The 19296-nt window shown below is 41.5% G+C and overlaps 1 protein-coding gene across 5 annotated transcripts; it reads left to right on the top strand.

Annotated features, from left to right (window-relative positions):
- The first annotated feature begins 5378 nt into the window (after positions 1 to 5378).
- LOC120031228 (E3 ubiquitin-protein ligase RNF144B-like) lies at positions 5379 to 17287 on the top strand. 5 transcript variants are annotated; one of them, XM_038976886.1, is made up of 9 exons: positions 5764 to 5911; positions 6861 to 6941; positions 9243 to 9546; positions 10529 to 10633; positions 11261 to 11321; positions 14515 to 14728; positions 15532 to 15676; positions 15944 to 16033; positions 16233 to 17287. In XM_038976886.1, the coding sequence occupies exons 3-9, from the start codon at positions 9331 to 9333 to the stop codon at positions 16413 to 16415; spliced, it is 1014 nt and encodes a 337-aa protein (XP_038832814.1). In that variant the 5' UTR covers positions 5764 to 5911; positions 6861 to 6941; positions 9243 to 9330; the 3' UTR covers positions 16416 to 17287. The 5 variants fall into 5 exon arrangements, with proteins under 5 accessions (XP_038832817.1, XP_038832815.1, XP_038832814.1 ...); XM_038976889.1 differs by lacking the exons at positions 5764 to 5911; positions 6861 to 6941 and adding an exon at positions 5379 to 5479; XM_038976887.1 differs by lacking the exons at positions 5764 to 5911; positions 6861 to 6941 and adding an exon at positions 5658 to 5746.
- The last annotated feature ends 2009 nt before the right edge of the window (positions 17288 to 19296 follow it).

The raw sequence follows: 19296 nt of genomic DNA, 5'->3' as shown, positions 1-19296 counted from the left end.
TGCAATTAATCAAATGAAAAAATGTATACTTTTGAAGAGACTTACCTGGGAGGCCGGTGACTCTTTCGAACTGTGGTGGGCACTGGCAACACTTTTCTAGTGAGTCGAAAAAGAGCAGACACGCATCGCGACCCTTCTTCAGGATCATCTGCAGCAGTTTGGCAGCCTTCTCCATGTCTGTTCTCTGGGACCAGATCACCTGGCTCTCAACTCTGTGATGGTCCGGGAGCTCAACAAGTACACGCACAGCCTTTCCACCACACTGCATGACATAGATTTGCTAAGAGCGTGTAAATGAAGTTGCAAGCTCCTTTCTTGGATGAGAGACCATGCAAAAATAACAGAAATATTTCAGTGTTGTTATAACATGATAATAATATGGCATTTACTTAATTAAAGAAAATATGATGGAAAGATGAAAGAAGTGTAGTGTAGGCTAATGCTAAAATATCATTTTCACATCGACCCTGTTATTCTCATTGGTTGTTCCCCATCTAAACTACTTTCTTACTGTAAACATAACATAATTTCGTGCCTGCCTGCCCTACATTCTTAACAAACGCATTTCCATTACATTTTAGATCTTAACATTAACACCAAACTGTATAGTTTATAGTGTAGGCCTAATACAGAGTTGTCTTGTTTTTCATCAATTGCTTCCATACTTATCATAGGTCTATCACTTTTTGTTTAGATTAGACCCATTGTAATCTTGGTTAACGCAGATCTAAAATTGTAAACTGTCAATCCACGAAAAATTTGAAGAAAGTGATTTCTTACCAGGTAAAATCTCGCGTTTTTCGTTACATTGTAACATCATTGTTAATTTGACAGAACGATATAGGCTACATTACAACAGTGCATCCATCACTTTGTGTGTATCATTTCGACTGAGAAATGGGCTGCAATCGGTTGTCGGTCATTTTTATAGGCTGCGGTAGCAAAACTTTAAATAAATCAAAGTCCCTAATGCTGGGGGCATGCGCAGACTGTTTTTTGGAGTTTCCACTCGCTTCACCCTCATAATAAATTCACCAACTGCGCTTGTATTGTCAAGAAGAACATAATAACACATTACAAGAATTGCAGCAAACTGGCCATGATATAAAGTATTGTTAACGTTATAAATGCATTTGAATTATTCGAATCTTATAGGATAGCTGGAGTATCCTATGCTTAAACCAATAATTGCAAAAGCCATTTGAGCAGCACTGAAGGTTTATCACCACAGTACATTTGGTTTCAGTTTGTATATTGGTTTGATATTCAGAGTTTTCTCGTCAATACCTCTTAGATAGAAGGTCCTAGGATGATTCAGGTGATATATCTAGAATCAGATGAGGATAAGGATCAATGTACAGGTCTCCCCCCCCCCCCCCCCCCATTCATTTCCTTTGGAAAAAAAGTTACTTTATGTTGGTTTCAATAGGGGAATATTCTGCAATCGCTGCTGAGGGACCATCTTAAAAGTGCAATCAGCTGTACCTGGTGTTTACAGAAACGTAAAAAATAATATTAAATCATCTAAAGATCTTAAACCAACTGTTAAACCAACTGTTTACTCAATAATTACATTTTAAAATTGTATCTTGTTTATTTTTAATGGATTTTGTGTCAAAATGTGAGCTCAAAAAACATAAATAGGTCTATGATCTTTCTCACTCATATGCAACCTACTGTAGTCTACTTGCATGACCTAGAGAGCTAAAATCACTTGTGGCAAAGTCACTATTGCCTCTAATCCATGATGCACCCATTAGAATTCCCATTTTAAAGTTCCCTGATTTATAAATTAATATTTCATAATTATCCTTTTTAATGGCTTCCGCTCCACATGTGAAAGAGATCTACAGACAAGTACAGTGTGTTCCCTGACCTCTATTATCAAAGTGAATTACTTTTTACAGCTGTGGTTATTAATTAATGTACAGATCTAATTTTCAATAGCTTCCAGTCCAAATTACATACACATTGCCATTTTATATTGCATTAATTTTAATAGGAATATTTCCTGTGATAAGTCTAATTTTCAATAGATTGATTTAATTGTATTTTTTTGTCAACGATATACACAAAATACTATGTAATGTCAAAGTGGAAGATAAATTCTAACATTTGAAAAAAAAAATGTTTAAATACATATCATTGGTGTACTAAGGAGGAGGGTTTAAGATGTATAGTACCGTCAAAAGTTTGGACACACCTACTCATTCCAGTGTTATTCTTTATTTTTATATTGTAGAATAGTGGACATCAAAACTATAAAATAACACATATGGAATCATGTAGTATCCAAAAAAGTGTTAAACAAATCCAAATATATTTTATATTTGAGATTCTTCAAAGTAGCCACCCTTTGCCTTGATGACAGCTTTGCACACTCTTGGCATTCTCTCAACCAGCTTCACCTGGAATGCTTTTCCAACAGTCTTGAAAGAGTTCCCACATATGCTGAGCACTTATTGGCTGAAGAATCTCAAATATAAAATATATTTTGATTTGTTTAACACTTTTTTGATTACTATGTAACAGTATAACTTTAGACCGTCCCCTCGCCCCGACCTCGGGCGCGAACCAGGGACCCTCTGCACACATCAACAACAGTCACCCACGAAGCATCGTTACCCATCGCTCCACAAAAGCCGCGGCCCTTGCAGAGCAAGGGGCAACACTACATCTAGGTTTCAGAGCAAGTGACGTAACTGATTGAAACGCTACTAGCGCGTACCCGCTAACTAGCTAGCCATTTCACATCCGTTACACTCACCCCCCTTTCAACCTCCTCCTTTTCCGCAGCAACCAGTGATCCGGGTCAACAGCATCAATGTAACAGTATAACTTTACGTCGTCCCCTCGCCCCGACACGGGCGCGAACCAGGGACCCTCTGCACACATCAACAACTGACACCCACGAAGCGTCGTTACCCATCGCTCCACAAAAGCCGCGGCCCTTGCAGAGCAAGGGGCAACACTACATCTAGGTTTCAGAGCAAGTGACGTAACTGATTGAAACGCTACTAGCGCGTACCCGCTAACTAGCTAGCCATTTCACATCCGTTACAACTACATGATTCCAAATGTGTTATTTCATAGTTTTGATGTCTTCACTATTATTCTACAATGTAGAAAATAGTCAAATAAAGAAAAACCCTTCAATGAGTAGGTGTGTCCAAACTTTTGACTGGTACTGTATATGGCATTTGGACTGGAAGCTATTGAAAATTAGGTTTGTACGTGAATTAATAACCAGAGCTGTAATAGGATAAATATTTGTAGAAAATCAAAGGGGAGGAATAAAAAAATAAAAGTGTACCTTTTATAAGAGAGGTCAAGGAACCCACCACACTTGTCTGTAGACCTGTAGTGTCACGTTCTGACCATAGTTCTTTTGTATTTTGTTTGTTTTAGTGTGGTCAGGGCGTGAGTTGGGTGGGTAATCTATGTTTTCTATTTCTGTGTTGGTTTTCTGTTTGGCCTGATATGGTTCTCAATCAGAGGCAGCTGTCTATCGTTGTCCCTGATTGGGAACCATATTTAGGTAGCCTGTTTTCTGTTGGGTTTTGTGGGTGGTTATTTTCAGTCTTTGTGTGTCTGCACCAGACAGAACTGTTTCGTTTCGTGTTATTCTCGTTTATCGTTATTTTGTTTGTTTAACGTATTCTATTAAAATGGATACTTTTCACGCTGCGCCTTGGTCCTCCTCCCTTCCTCCATACGACGAACGTTACATGTAGCTCATATAGATAGGAAGATATTGGAAGTAGACGTATCACAGGAAATATTCATGTAAAATCAGTGCAATGAAAAATAGCAATTCTAATGTGTTTACTAGGGAGTAGGGAGGTCAGTGAGCTAGCATCGCAAAGAAGGGCATCTACTGGAAGATGGGTAAAAAAATCAGAAATTGAATATCCCTTTGAGCAGGTGAAGTTATTAATTACACGTTGGATGGTGTATCAATATACCCAGTCACTACAAATAAACAGGCATCCTTCCTAACTTGCCAGAGAGGAAGGAAACTGCTCAGAGATTTCACTATGAGGCCAACGGTGACTTTAAAACAGTTACAGAGTTTAATGGCTGTGATAGGAGAAAACTGAGGATGGATAAACAATATTATAGTTACTCCCTGATAGTAACCTAAATTAAAGAGTGAAAAGAAGGAAGCCTGTGCAGAATACAAATATTCCAAAACATGCATCATGTTTGCAATAAGGCACTAAAGTAAACTGCAAAAATGTGTCAAAGAAATTAACGTTATGTCCTGAATACAAAGCGTTCTGTTTGAGGCAAATCCAATGTAACATACTCAGTGATGTGTTATGTTGGACTTGCCTCAAATTAGATCTGTACATGAATTAATAACCACAGCTGTACTTGGTGATATATTTTTAGAAAATCAAAGGTGAGCCATTTTGGAAAAAAATATGAAGATGTACCTTTGATAAGAGAGGTCAATGAACCCAACACACGAGTCTGTTGATCTGTAACTCATATGGACAGTGAACTATTGAAAATTAGACCTATCATAGGAGATATTTATGTAATATCAGTAAATAAAAATTGCAATTCGAATGTGTGTAGACTACTATGTGGTCAGAGACATAACCTCAAGTGGTTTTAGATGTACATGTTATGTAGATAGGAAGCTATTGAATTAACATTTAAAGCTGTAATAAGAAAAATATTTCTAGAGAATCAAAGGGGAGGAATTACATTTTTTATAAAATATCTTTGATAAGAGCGGTGAAGGAACTCATCACCATTGTCTGTAGATCTGTAGCTCGTATGGATAGGAAGGTATTGAAGGTCAGACCTATCACAAGAAATATGCCTATAAAATCAGAACTAATTGATGTAGCATGGATGAGTGGGGTCAGTTACTTCACATGATGTGGTTTTACATCTCCATTTCACCTAGATAGGAGGCTTTTAAAAAGTATCCTTGTAAATGGGTCAAACATAGTACCCTTAGTAGTTAGAGGTAACTAATAAAATGCTTGGCCCTTTAGTGACTGGAGTCCCTATGCCGTGTGTGTAATCTTCATATAGGGCTAACCCTCCTGAATTGGAATGTAAAAACATATATTTTTTTGCTCACATGCAATCACCGGTATTGCACTTTTACGATGGTCCCTAAACCATCCGGTATTGCACTTTTATGATGGTCCTCAAACCATCCGAGCACCAGGAAACAGTATATTGCATCCTTCTCGGCTCTGTGAAGGGAAGAGTTTGACTATCGGTAAAAACATAGTGTGTACCTTGCTCTCTACCGTCATCCAATTCTATATTTGTCACTCTCATCATCCTAGCACCTTCCGTCGGAGAGCTATTGACGAGCAAACCCCGATTATCGAAAGTAAAAATAAATTTACTGTGATATTCTACCCGACCAGGAGATATCACAAGAGAAGCTTCTGTGGATTTGTAACAATAAGATTCATTATTATGTAGTCAAAAAGGACGAACTCCTGAGGTGAGGGAAGATGCTTGTAGGTTTTTGCTTTTATTCTATGCAAGCCGCCAGGGGCAGGCAAGAGGACATTCCACCAATAGCCTACCACTTCCTGGTCAAGCAAGCAGCAGGCAGGGCAGCAAAGCAGCAAGGACATCGTTGGCTGAACAATATTACACACACACTCGTTATCTGGAAACACTGGACTGACTGTGCATGCCAACACTGATTGCGTTGGTGACTGTAGGCCAGGCAGGGAGGTGTGTCTAGTGCAGTTGGAAGGAAGAGGTAAATGGGTGGTGCTTGTGTGAATATCGTGGCGACCGAGCGGAGGTGTTTTGTAGTTGACTGTGTATCAACAGATGTGTCTGTGTCGTAGTAAAAGCACTGCGGCTGTTAATCTGGACAGAAGCAGCTCGTAGGCTACACATAGTAGGCGACCTGACCGAGGAGGTAGGTCTCTCTCTCTTCCCCCCTCCGTCTCTTTTTCTAGTGTTTCCGTATTTATTGTGACATCTGTGTGACATTTAAATGTCATTTTCAGTGTAAGGAATGGTATAATGTGCGTATGTTGCAGAATTTCAATATGGACCTATGTCAGTATAGCTACAACCTTGGAAGGTGAAATTGTGTCAGTCAGGCTCATCTTGTATTCTTCTGCTGTCTACTACATGCGAACAATGAGTATATTTCAGATTATTCCTCTATGAATTCTGGATGAAGAATAGACTTTATTAGGGGGATACCCTCATAAAGAGGTTGTCACTCCCATTTACTGTAGTTTGTACTACAACATAAATACAGTGTTTGGTAGTAACACAGTAATAAAAAAAGGAAAAACTAGGAATTTGAGTAGAAACATTTTGACATTTAGACCCGCATTAACTGCAGCAAGATGAATGTCTTTCTATCTCTCACTCACACACACACACACACACACACACACACACACACACACACACACACACAGGATTGTAAGTCCGGCAGCATAGGCCCAGGCCCAGCTGCCGCCTTCCTACAGAACACAGCCAGTCACTCTGTATGTATGGCAACTATTCACCGAGCTGAGATGGTTTTCCATTTCTGCTTGTGTACTGGACAATGAGGCTTTGATCCCTGGCAGGCATTCAACCTAGATTTTGATCCATGGAGAATGCCTACAGTATGGTTAGAAACAGAACTCACTATAATGTGAAAGCTGCTGTTAGTCAAAGCAAAGGCCATATGGTTAGTTAATCAAAGCTTGTCTACATCATGATGACGGTATAAACATGTTTGTTGTTGTTGTATGCTACAAGCTAGCGGTTCACTCCAGCTGACCCCCAGATTGTTGTGTCAATGGCTGGATCCAAACACTCCAGTGACATTGGTGATCCTTTCCTCCATTTGTATCATTTTGCAGGTTGCAATATTTCATCAAGATAACAAAAGGGTGAGGAACTTTCCAGGCGGAGAGATAGAGGAAACTGATAAAGCACCACAGGTCTGTTTGTTACTGCTACCTTCCTGTTATGGCTGTGCAGGACAGACAGACTAACAGACTGACAGACAGGCAGGCAGACTGACAGACTGACAGAAGTAGCCAGCATTGTCAGATGTCTTCACCCTGCTCTCCAGTCTCCAGCACAATACAGAAGGGCTTCACTCCTATGAGACAGAGAGAAAGAATGACAGTGCAGAAATAAAATGTGCACATTCAAGTGCAAGTATCAGTGTTTTGCACGTGTGCCATAAATCAATATTAGATAGAGGAGCACAGTAAATTTAGGACAGTGATGTTGGCTCTATTGATTTGGCTGGTATAAATTTGCCTGCCAATTTAAACAGCAACTGCACTTTGTGTGGAGAATGAGAAACTGTAGATGGACAAATGCATAATCATCACCTTTTTAGCCACTCATTCTGTAATGCTAAATCTATTTGACTACTTAATTCTTTATTTTTCCTCATTGGATTTGAGGGCAGAGAAATTGGCTCTGGGTTTGTACTCTTTCACAGGGCCCAACACCAGATGACCTGAGCTACAGTTAGACCTCTTAGTTAGACTTTGTCCTCTCTCTAGCCTGGATTAGCCCAGAACATGTGAAACGGGTCAATTGGCAGCAGCACCACGAGTTTCCTGCTCTTCAATGAATTCTGAAATTAATATTTTCCTTCTGGCGAAACCTGAAAGACACATTTTATTGGTAAAAGGGATAACACCTCTTCTCTTGTTCGTCTATTGCAAAGACTGCAAAGATATTACCCATGATTTTGTGTTGCGTGTAGAAGTGTTGTACCGTAGATATCAACAGCCATGTTACCAACGGCTACACACACTAATACTGCTGGAAGGAGGGGGAGTAATGGCTCCTCTGTTCATTAACAGGAAGTGATAATTATATGTCTGGGGCCGCATCCAAAATATGTCTCTGGTTTAAAGTAGTGCACTATTTGGGAAGCAACCTGGAAGTAGTCTCTAATCCTCTCAGCTGTTTTAAACTCCACTAGATGATGTGGGGACTGGCTAGGTTATCAGCTGTTCTAAACACCACTAGATGATGTGGGGACTGGTGAGGCTATCAGCTGTTCTAAACACTATTAGATGATGTGGGGACTGGCGAGGCTATCAGCTGTTCTAAACACCATTAGATGATGTGGGGACTGGCGAGGCTATCAGCTGTTCTAAACACCACTAGATGATGTGGGGACTGGCGAGGCTATCAGCTGTTCTAAACACCACTAGATGATGTGGGGACTGGCGAGGCTATCAGCTGTTCTAAACACCATTAGATGGTGTGGGGAGTGGCGAGGCTATCAGCTGTTCTAAACACCATTAGATGATGTGGGGACTGGCGAGGCTATCAGCTGTTTTAAACACCATTAGATGATGTGGGGACTGGCAGGCTATCAGCTGTTCTAAACACTATTAGATGATGTGGGGACTGGCAGGCTATCAGCTGTTCTAAACACTATTAGATGATGTGGCGAGGCTATCAGCTGTTTTAAACACCATTAGATGATGTGGGGACTGGCAGGCTATCAGCTGTTCTAAACACTATTAGATGATGTGGCGAGGCTATCAGCTGTTTTAAACACCATTAGATGATGTGGGGACTGGCAGGCTATCAGCTGTTCTAAACACTATTAGATGATGTGGCGAGGCTATCAGCTGTTTTAAACACCATTAGATGATGTGGGGACTGGCGAGGCTATCAGCTGTTTTAAACACCATTAGATGATGTGGGGACTGGCAGGCTATCAGCTGTTCTAAACACCACTAGATGATGTGGGGACTGGCAGGCTATCAGCTGTTTTAAACACCATTAGATGATGTGGCGAGGCTATCAGCTGTTCTAAACACCATTAGATGATGTGGGGACTGGCAGGCTATCAGCTGTTCTAAACACCACTAGATGATGTGGGGACTGGCAGGCTATCAGCTGTTTTAAACACCATTAGATGATGTGGGGAGTGGCGAGGCTATCAGCTGTTCTAAACACCATTAGATGATGTGGGGACTGGCAGGCTATCAGCTGTTCTAAACACTATTAGATGATGTGGGGACTGGCAGGCTATCAGCTGTTCTAAACACCATTAGATGATGTGGGGACTGGCAGGCTATCAGCTGTTCTAAACACCATTAGATGATGTGGGGACTGGCGAGGCTATCAGCTGTTATTAACACCATTAGATGATGTGGGGACTGGCGAGGCTATCAGCTGTTTTAAACACCATTAGATGATGTGGGGACTGGCGAGGTTATCAGCTGACTGCTTGTCTTCTGTTCTCCACCATCCTCCAGATCATGGAGCACAGCCCTCCACACTTCCTACAGCAGAAGGGCTAAGAGAAGCTTCCAGGCAGCGCTGACTGACCGCTCTGCTCACCCCATGGCCAACAACAGCAGTCCAGCCCGGGGCCAGAGCCAGGGTCAGGGCCCCATAGCCAACAGCAGTCCATCCCAGCCTCTGGGCCAGGCCGGGGCTGTAGTGGCCTCCTCCTCCACCCAGGCTGATGTGGTGGTCTACTGCAAGCTGTGCCTTAGTGAGCACCCCTCAGCAGCAACCAGCACGCTGCACACCTGTGACTGTGTCTTCTGCACCCTGGTAGGTAGACAACACGAACCTGCCATAACTTCTCTTCTCATATCTGATACTGGGCAGGGAAATGCCTGTATTTTCTATTCTCCCTCTGTTTTCATTCAACAAGACTCAGCATTCAAATAACAGGACATATCTATCCGAATCAAAAATATATATTTAATCACTGCTTTCCTGAAAGCATTTCGTTTCTCTTTCACTTTTATATCTGGCAGGCAGTACTCTAGCTGACTTTCTATTGATTGGTGTTCAGTCAGCCTGTATCCATCTGCACTGAGGTGGAAATGATGTGCCTTGACACGGATAGTGAGATATCCTGGCGTGGGGTTGGTTGGCTGGTGCTAATCTCTGCCTGACTTCTGGCATCGCTCAGAGCAGCAGTCTGAGTTGCTAGGCCAAGGTCAAACATAGGGTATATCCCTATGGGGCCTGGAAAGTAGTGCACTATATAGGGAATACGATGCCATTTGGAACACAGCCAAAGAGAGATACTGTCAACACAACACTGGTTACCACTTACCAGTACTATGCACTGATTGACAATAAACCCCATGCCTTCTGCATTCTGCTGTTGCTACAGTAGCTGGGTGAGGCTTGGTGTGACTCTTCTGACAAACAAAACAGCAGGTTTTTGCATGAACAGACACGCAGGACTGCATTTTTTGGCTGCTTTGTCTTTAGCACCAAATCGTTTCTTAGGGACGAGTCTAGTTCAAGTGCTAGTTACTGTATATCTCAGATACTGTCAACATCAGCATCAATCCAGGGCCACTTTTAGTTGGTGAACGTTGTGGAACGTTGTAGATAAAAATGTAATGATCAGAGCTGACGTGATTCCTTACTCTACATGGCTACAGAGAGGCATGTTTGTTCGGGAACATTTCACAATGTTGTGCGCTGCTGAACATCACCCTGCTCGCTGGTTTTGTCCATAGACATACATATTATTCACGTCTGTGTTTACGTCATTGGTTGTCTGTCCCCTCAGTGTCTGCAGCAGTATGTTCAGCTGGCCATCCGGGAGGGTGGGGGCAGCCCGGTCACATGTCCAGACATGGCTTGTCAGAGGACAGGAGTCCTACTCCACTCAGAGGTACTAGGCTTATACTGGATGTTCTACTGTGCCTGTGACTCAAATGACACCCTATTCCCTTTATAGTGCACTACTTTTGACCAGGCCCCATAGGGAATTATATAGGGAATAGGGTGCCATTTTGGACACATTCAAAGAACCACTGGTACACATCAATGTTTAGACCATTTGACTATTACACTGCTACATTGCTATTACACTCATATGTATTTGCCTGTTACCACTAGTAGGGTTGGGTACCGTTGGGTAAGATGAATTTTCCAACCCTTTCTACATCTTACATCATGTCACCTTGAACTTCCAAATGTCATTGTCAGGTGTAAATGGTAAATACTCTACAGCACAGGCCAATGTAGTGTTGCGATCAGGTCAGGGAATTTGGTAATCAACACCTCTTCTCTTGAAATGATTATCCCTGCGTTAAATTCTGCATTTCTATAGCATGCAATACTTTTCATTTCTGTGGAATGCATTACATTGAAGCCTGGTCTCAGATCTGTTTGTAACAATGACCATAGAAGTTGGCAATACAGCACAAACTGATCTGGGACCAGGCTGGTCCTCCTTTGATTTTAAGACATAATCACAGACATGATCAATTCTGTTTTTTTTTGTGTTGTTTTGCAGATAGCCTGTTTTGCCTCTGCGGATCAGGTTGAGCTGTACCAGCGGCTGGAGTTTGAACGAGGTACGGTACTGTTCATTAGCATTAGCATGCTGGGGAGGTGACTGGTGACGGCTCTCATGGCAACCAGGCTATTTCAGGTCTCCCTCTAGTCCTTATCTTGACTCCCTCCCGTCCCAGTCCAGCTGAAAGGGTCTTGTAATTTTAGTAGCTACTAGAAGGTTCATCAAGCTACCAGAATACCATAAGGCGATTTATAAATAGCAGTTTAAGAATTACTGGATATTATGAAGTTGTTATTGCTCTGTTTGTCCTCAGTTTTTGTTGGTGAAGAAATATGGTTTGTTGTTGTTGGCTTTAGTTTAGAGACAAAAGTAATTTCTAAGAGCTTGAAGAGAAGAAAACAGTGTAGAAATGGTCCCGGCTGGTTTGACATTTACAAATTGGAATCGGGGGTTGGTTGGTTTGCCTTGAGGCAACAACACACTGAAACCAATATTAGTCACCGTTCAGTCATAAATCAAATACCATAAAAATTGGATCTAGGAACAGTCGAACAAAGTGCACAAAATATGTTCTCATGGTGCTACCCTGATAAAGGATAACATGGAATGTGCCTTTGTTACGAAAGCAGTTATAAACCCCACTGAAACCCCTGCCCTGGCACATCTAGGATAAGCAGGCCTACAGTGCCTTCAGAAAGTATTCACACCCCTTGACTTTTTACAAGGTGGGATTAAAATTGATTTAATTGTCATTTTTGTCAACGATCTACACAAAATACTCTGTAATGTCAAAGCGGAAGAAACATTCCAACATTTGTAAAAAATAAAATAAAAAACACTAATATATCCTGATTTCATAAGTATTTAACCCCCTGAGTCAATACATGTTAGAATCACCTTTGGCAGCGATTACAGCTGTCTTTCTGGGTAGGTCTCTAAGAGCTTTGCACACCTGGATTGTACAATATTTGTACAATATTTGCACATTATTCTTTTTAAAATTCTTCAATATCTGTCAAGTTGGTTGTTGGTCATTGCTAGACAACAATTTTCAAGTCTTGCGATAGATTGTCAAGACGTTTTAGGTCAAAACTGTTAATAGGCCATTCAGGAACATCCAATGTTGTGTATATTTGTATATTTGGCCTTGTGTTTTAGGTTATTGTCCTGCTGAAAGATGAATTTGTCTCTGTGTCTGTTGGAAAGCAGACTGAACCAGGTTTTTCTCTAAGATTTTGCCTGTGCTTAGCTCTATTCCGTTTATTGTTATCCTAAAAAAACTCCCTAGTCCTTGCCGATGACAAGCATACCCATAACATGATGCAGCCACCACCATGCTTGAAAATATGAAGAGTGGTATTCAGTGATGTGTTGGATTTTCCCTTAACATACTGCTTTGTATTCAGGACATAAAGTTAATTTCTTTGCCACATTTAGTGCCTTATTGCGAACAGGATGCATGTTTTGGAATATTTGTATTCTATACAGGCTACAATGTTGTTGATGCATCTTCAGTTTTCTCCTATCACAGCCATTAAACTGTAACTGTTTCACTGCTCAACTGAGGGAGTCCATGCAACTTATTATGTGACTTGTTAAGCACATTTTTACTCCTGAAGTCATTTAGGCTTGTGTAACGGATGTGAAATGGCTAGCTAGTTAGCGGGTACGCGCTAATAGCGTTTCAATCAGTTACGTCACTTGCTCTGAAACCTAGAAGTAGTGTTTCCCCTTGCTCTGCAAGGGCCGCGGCTTTTGTGGAGCGATGGGTAACGACGCTTCGTGGGTGACTGTTGTTGACGTGTGCAGAGGGTCCCTGGTTCGCGCCCGTGTCGGGGCGAGGGTACGGTCAAAAGCCGCGGCTCTTGCAGAGCAAGGGGAACCACTACTAATTCAAGGCCTCTAAGCGAGTGACGTAACCGATTGAAACGCTATTAGCGCGCACCACTGCTAACTAGCTAACCATTTCACATCCGTTACACTTCCCATAACAAATGGGTTGAATACCTATTGATTCAAGACATTTCAGCTTTTCATTTTTTCTTAATTTGTAATTTTTTTGGTCTTTTTTTATATTCTACTTTGGGGTGTGGAGGCCAGTGACACAAAATCTCAATTTAACAAATGTTAAATGCAGGCAGTAACACAACAAAAGGTAGTAAAAGTCAAGGGGTGTGAATACTTTCTGAAGGCTCCCGTATCTAGGATCCTCTACCCTCTATATCTAATACCTTGCTTTGGGTATCATTCTGTTAGGTTCTTATTTTTCAGAGAAAATAACCCACGGACACTAGAAAAGCTTTAACCAAGTTTAATTCTTCCCAAAGGTTCTGTACAGCTGTAATCAGACAACCCAACATTTGTTCCATCCAGATATTTATATCCCACTTAAGACACTCCTCCTTCTCTCCAATCCTTACATTTTATGGCTCTACAGGAAGCTAATAAAGAGGGTAACAGGATACCAAACATTTATTACTCCCTGATGAGAATCTGTCCTCACCTCCTGACCTCAACCCCTCCTTCATCTAATATACAGATGTCCATCTGTCTTTCCTGTATCAACACGTCACTCTCCTCTTCTCCATCAAACACATTCCAAAGCCTTCTGGCTTTCTACAGAGAACCCTTAACTTTCTGTTTTGATTCTATGCTTCTTCTCTATCATTTATTTAATATCTCAATGTTCAAAATGTCGAACCCAACAATTCTATAGACATACATACAGGTAACTGTCGAAATCAAATAAAGCGTCTAAATAGGATGTTGGGCCACCACGAGCTGCCAGAACATGGCATAGATTCTACAAGTGTCTGGAACTATTGGAGGGATGCGACACCATTCTTCCACATACCATAAATTCCATCATTTTGTGTTTTGTTGATGGTAGAGGAAAACACTGTCTCAGGCGCTACTCCAGAATCTCTCATAAGTGTTCAATTGGGTTGAGATCTGGTGACTGAAGCACACACACACACAGACAGACACATACTCACAAACCCCCTATGCTCCTTTGAGACCCATCTTTCAGTCACTGAGATCTCTTCGAGCCATGGTAGCCAATATAATGGGTAACTAGGCATGATGGATTGTTAAGAGCTTAATTAACTCAGGAACCACACCTGTGTAGAAGCACCTGCTTTCAATATACTTTATATCCCTCGTTTACTAGTGTTTCCTTTATTTAGTCAGTTACCTGTATATGTACACACATATGTGTTTATGTACATCATTGGTATGTTATGTTTCAGGGGTGCAGCTGGATCCTAGTAGAGCATGGTGTCCGGTGTTGGAGTGCCAGGCTGTCTGCAGCATCGGGCCCAGCTCAGAGGGCCAGCCTACGTCCGTGCCCTGTCCAGCCTGCCACACCGTCTTCTGCTCTGGTTGTAGAGGGCCCTGGCAGTATGGGCACGCCTGCACCGAGCACCAGCCTATGACATCATCATCATCTGCCTCAGAGAGCAGGTCAGTCTGTCACAGTCAGGGCACCTTGGTGGAAAAAATATTGTCACAAAAAAACTGATGAATGCTGATTGAAGCAGTAGTTGGCAGTTGTCTTGGCCTTTTGGCCATTTCTGGTGTGCCACAGACAGTGTGCTCAGTGTGTTCCTCAGAAATTCCGTCGGTGTCTCTCTTTCTATGCTGCATACAGTATTCCACCCCTTCCACCCTTCAATGTGTGTGTGTATGTGTTTGTTATTGGAAGGTGTGGAGTAAAGCATAATGGAATGCCATTGTGTCCCTGTCAAAGGGGAGGAGTAGGGGAGTCAGTCAGTGAATCCATTTCTGTTGCTTTGACAACGCGAAATGCCTCATGTACTGGAGGAAATGTCCTTGAGTCGATGGATTTAATGTACGAAAGTATAACAACATCAGACAAGACCAGAAAGTGTTCTAAAATCTTAGATTTGAGCCCCAAAGTATGAGAGACAGAATGCCAGTTTGATGTTGTTGTGGGGGATTAACAATATTGGTCCATTTAGTAATACAATGCAGTTAATTCAATCCCTTCTTACCATGGTATTCAGTCAACTGGTTCCCTCATAGTTAAGCCGCCAATTAACATTAGTGCTAAATAAAGATGCCAGTCTGTGCCTCAGCTCCCATGGTTTAACACTGCTAACACCATATAATTATATTTACACTATAATGTATAGACATTATTAACATTCTTATTCATATCTGTCTGAACGCACTCTCCCTCACCTCCCCCACCACCTCTCCCCCCATCTCCCCCACCTCTCCACCCCTCATCCACCTGTCCCCAGGGGCCGGTCATGTAGTGACTCTGATCTGCCCATCAAGCAGTGCCCCATGTGTGGTGTGTACATCGAGAGGAACCAAGGCTGTGCCCAGATGCTGTGTAAGAGCTGCAAACACACCTTCTGCTGGTACTGTCTGCAGAACCTGGATGTAAGTCCACATACAGTGATAAATGCTTCAATAAGTCTGAACCTACATGTTGTATGTTAATGGTGATACTGTATTCCTCTATGTTAAAGGTGAAATATTTTTGAGGCACTATGATAACTGTTATATGTTAAGGTGATATATTCCTGAGGCACTATGATAACTGTTGTTATATGTTAAGGTGATATATTTCTGAGGCACTATGCTAACTGTTGTTATATGTTAAGGTGATATATTTCTGAGGCACTATGATAACTGTTATATGTTTAGGGTGATATATTTCTGAGGCACTATGATAAGGGGCCATGCAGGAACAAGCTGGGCCACTCCCGAGCCTCCGTCATGTGGAACAGAACACAGGTGAGGTGACTCTTCTCATTTTACACCCCAGTAAACCAGGAAATTTGTGTTTTGCTATATAAAGTTTTCTTGTATGCCTGAAATAACAGTAATTGGCCTGACATTAAGTATGTGACATTCCCATTTATTGGCCTCCTGCTAAACACCCTGTGTGTGCGCGTTTGTGCATGCGTGTGTGTGAACCCTGTCCTCTTGGCAGGTGGTGGGCATCCTGGTTGGCGTCAGTGTCATCGTGCTGGTGGCCTCTCCTCTCCTCCTGCTGGCTTCACCCTGCATCCTGTGCTGCCTGTGCAAGCCCTGCCGAGGCAAAAAGAAGAGGAGGAAGAAGAAAGAGCTCACGCAGACAGACATACAGCCAGAACTCAGTCCCACCAAGTCATAAAGAGAGACTGCTCCTTCTTCTCACCACGGTCTGGGAATGGATCCATTCAGTCAATTCAGGAACTGATTTTAATTCATGAATGAAAACACTTAATTGAAAAGAATGGGGTATTTTCCAACTCATTGAATTTTAAATAATGTTATTGAATTGACAGAATTGAAAACTGACTAGTACCCTGATTGCCACCATCTCACACACACATACAGTACAGGACCACTGTCTACCACCCTCATGTGCCAAACGTCACCATGCCAAACCAGTCTTCTTACAGTAGGTGCACAAGTGCCTCCATCCTACAGTGCCTGGTATTTGGTGGTATTTGTTTTTCCTTCCATTATATTATGCAAAAATGTGTGTTGTTTATGAAAAGAATGACTGTATGTAACATAGGGAAAAATCCTTAACCAATGCAAAACATTGTTTCATAATGTGCTGTGGAAACTGCATTGTGCACTGTATTGGGTACTGGGAGAAAAATGTGTCCTGGGAGAAAAATGTGTCCATCCCAAATGGCACCCTATTCCCTACATAGTATGCTACTTTTGACCTGTCCCTGGTCAAAGGTGTGAACTATAATGGGAATAGGGTGCCATTTTGGAAGTAACCAATGATATAGGGCTTCAAAGGTGCACATAGAAATATTTTCTGCTGCTGACAGATTCCACCTGGAATTCCAGACCAAATTTCTGTTGGATTCTATATACTACTACTACTACTATAATGTATGTAAATATGTATTTATGGAATTGTGTATATGGTGTCCTGTCTTGTTTCTACTTTTTTCGTTGATGTTTCTGCATCAGATATTTTGTAAAAGATCCATTGTAATTGAAATAAACATCAGATATTGGACATGCCCTGGCTGCATAATAGTATGGCCCACTTAAATGTTTGTTTGCACATTGTTATATAATCTTGTTTATAATAATTTATAACATGACCTTTCGAGATTCACCCAGTCATAGGCCTGGTTGTCTTCATCATCTTGCTACTGAAGAACTAGAACTATAGTAAATTGGGCCCTAAAGAGGTCGTACAATGTGAATGACTGCAATAATGTTGCAATGTATAGATTAGCCTATCAGATCCAAAGTCTACCACGGAATTTGGTAATGACAGTTAGCGTTGACCAAAGAAGATGGTGGTAGAGCTGACTAGTTTGTGGGCTTTGAAAGGCGGTTTGATGCTGTCAAACGGGACCAAAAATTACTATTTTGATAAAAATCTAAAACTGTTAGTGTTTAGCTGGATACCAGAGACACCTTGTGGTAGATGTGAAGATTGCGTTTCTTATTTTCGATCAAGGCGAAGTGGAACTTCAAGGGGAAAACTCACAGATGATCTGAAGTTCTTAAAAGTATTTGACATGGCTACGGAAACAGAATTCTTTCCTGGTAATCATTCTTTGCTTCAATTATAGCACACTTCTTCCTCAATATAGGTTCTATATAGGCTTTAAGTCAGTGGCAATTGACCGCTAAGAACCCTGCAAACAAGAGCTGAGATTGGAAGTTTCATTCATTCACAAAACAATAACTGAAATTGTTTTTCGTCGTGCATTGCAGTTAGATGCTTTATAAATGTGAAGTTTCTGCAATATTAACAGGGAAACCCGATTTTCCAAGGCAATGTTTTATTTTTGCTTGATTTGGACTGAAACAGGTGCCGGTATTGTGCCTAAAATCTCTCCCTTCCCAGAATTCCCCCCCTTCGCGTGAACGCGCACACACTAAATTCTTCATTGCTGCGACTTGCTTGCTAGTTTAGATTTCTGCTCTTCAGTCAGTTTAGCCTACATTTCACTGATCTTAGTAGCAGAAAGCATTTTTTATTTGTGTTCTTGAAGGAAGCTGTCAATGATCACGTTAGGCTGCGTTTCATTTAAATATTTTATGGCGGTTTGATCGCGGGGGAGGCACTTGTAATGTCTGCAGTTTTCGGTTTGGCTATTTGTTTCAAGTGTATTAGTCAATAAATACATCTCTTTGCCAAAATTCGTCATCTCTCCCATTTTTTGACTAGTAGTTGTGAAATGTTTATTTATTGCTGTTTATTTATTGCCTATGTTTAATATAACACATTAATTGTTCATTTAGATTGCCTATCCTGACGTGAAGTTTGTTCTCTAGAAAGTAATTGACTAGCCACATAATTAAGGAAATTATAAGGGGGGAAGGGTTTCGGCAAGGCTATTTTCTTGCCTGTCGAAATTCTCTCCCCCCATTATATCCTGGGACTGCAATGCTTGGCACACTTCATAATAATTTTTGGTAGCTCATGTTGACCAGTAGTGTGTGACAGAAAGTATTTGACTCTAGCCACAAAATTAAGGAAATTAGAAGGGGAAGGAGAATTTCGGTAGGTAAAGAAAATAGCCTTGGTGAACCCCCTCCCCACTTCTAATTTCCTTAATTTTGTGGCTAGAGTCAAATACTTTCTGTGGAGGGAGTAAAATGTAGGCAAGCAATAAACATTTCAGAACAACTACTATTCGAATAAGACATGGGAGAGATGATGAATTTTGGCAAAGAGATTTATTTATAGACTAATACACTTGAAACAAATAACCAAACCGAAAACTGCAGACATTACTAGTGCCTCCCCCGCGATCAAGCCGACGTAATTAAAAAAAAAAGAAACGCAGCCTAACGTGATCAGAAATCTCAATTTGCAAGCAAGTCGCAGCAATGAAGAATTGTGCGCGTTCACGGGAAGGGGGGTTCTCGGCACAACACCTGTACTCAGCTCCGGTGAGCTCCTTCCCAAATCAAGCACTGTTCGAGTTAGTTCTGGGTTAACCGAGATTAATGTATCACACAGGTATTCCGAAGATTCCATATGTACCCAACGCTGGCGCTCGAGACGTCTTGTGTTTCCAACA

Source organism: Salvelinus namaycush, chromosome 37 (assembly GCF_016432855.1).
Source record: "Salvelinus namaycush isolate Seneca chromosome 37, SaNama_1.0, whole genome shotgun sequence".
Taxonomy (NCBI): domain Eukaryota; kingdom Metazoa; phylum Chordata; class Actinopteri; order Salmoniformes; family Salmonidae; genus Salvelinus; species Salvelinus namaycush.
The sequence above is the reverse complement of the archived record's forward strand: the minus strand, read 5'-3'. Positions and strand labels throughout refer to the sequence as shown.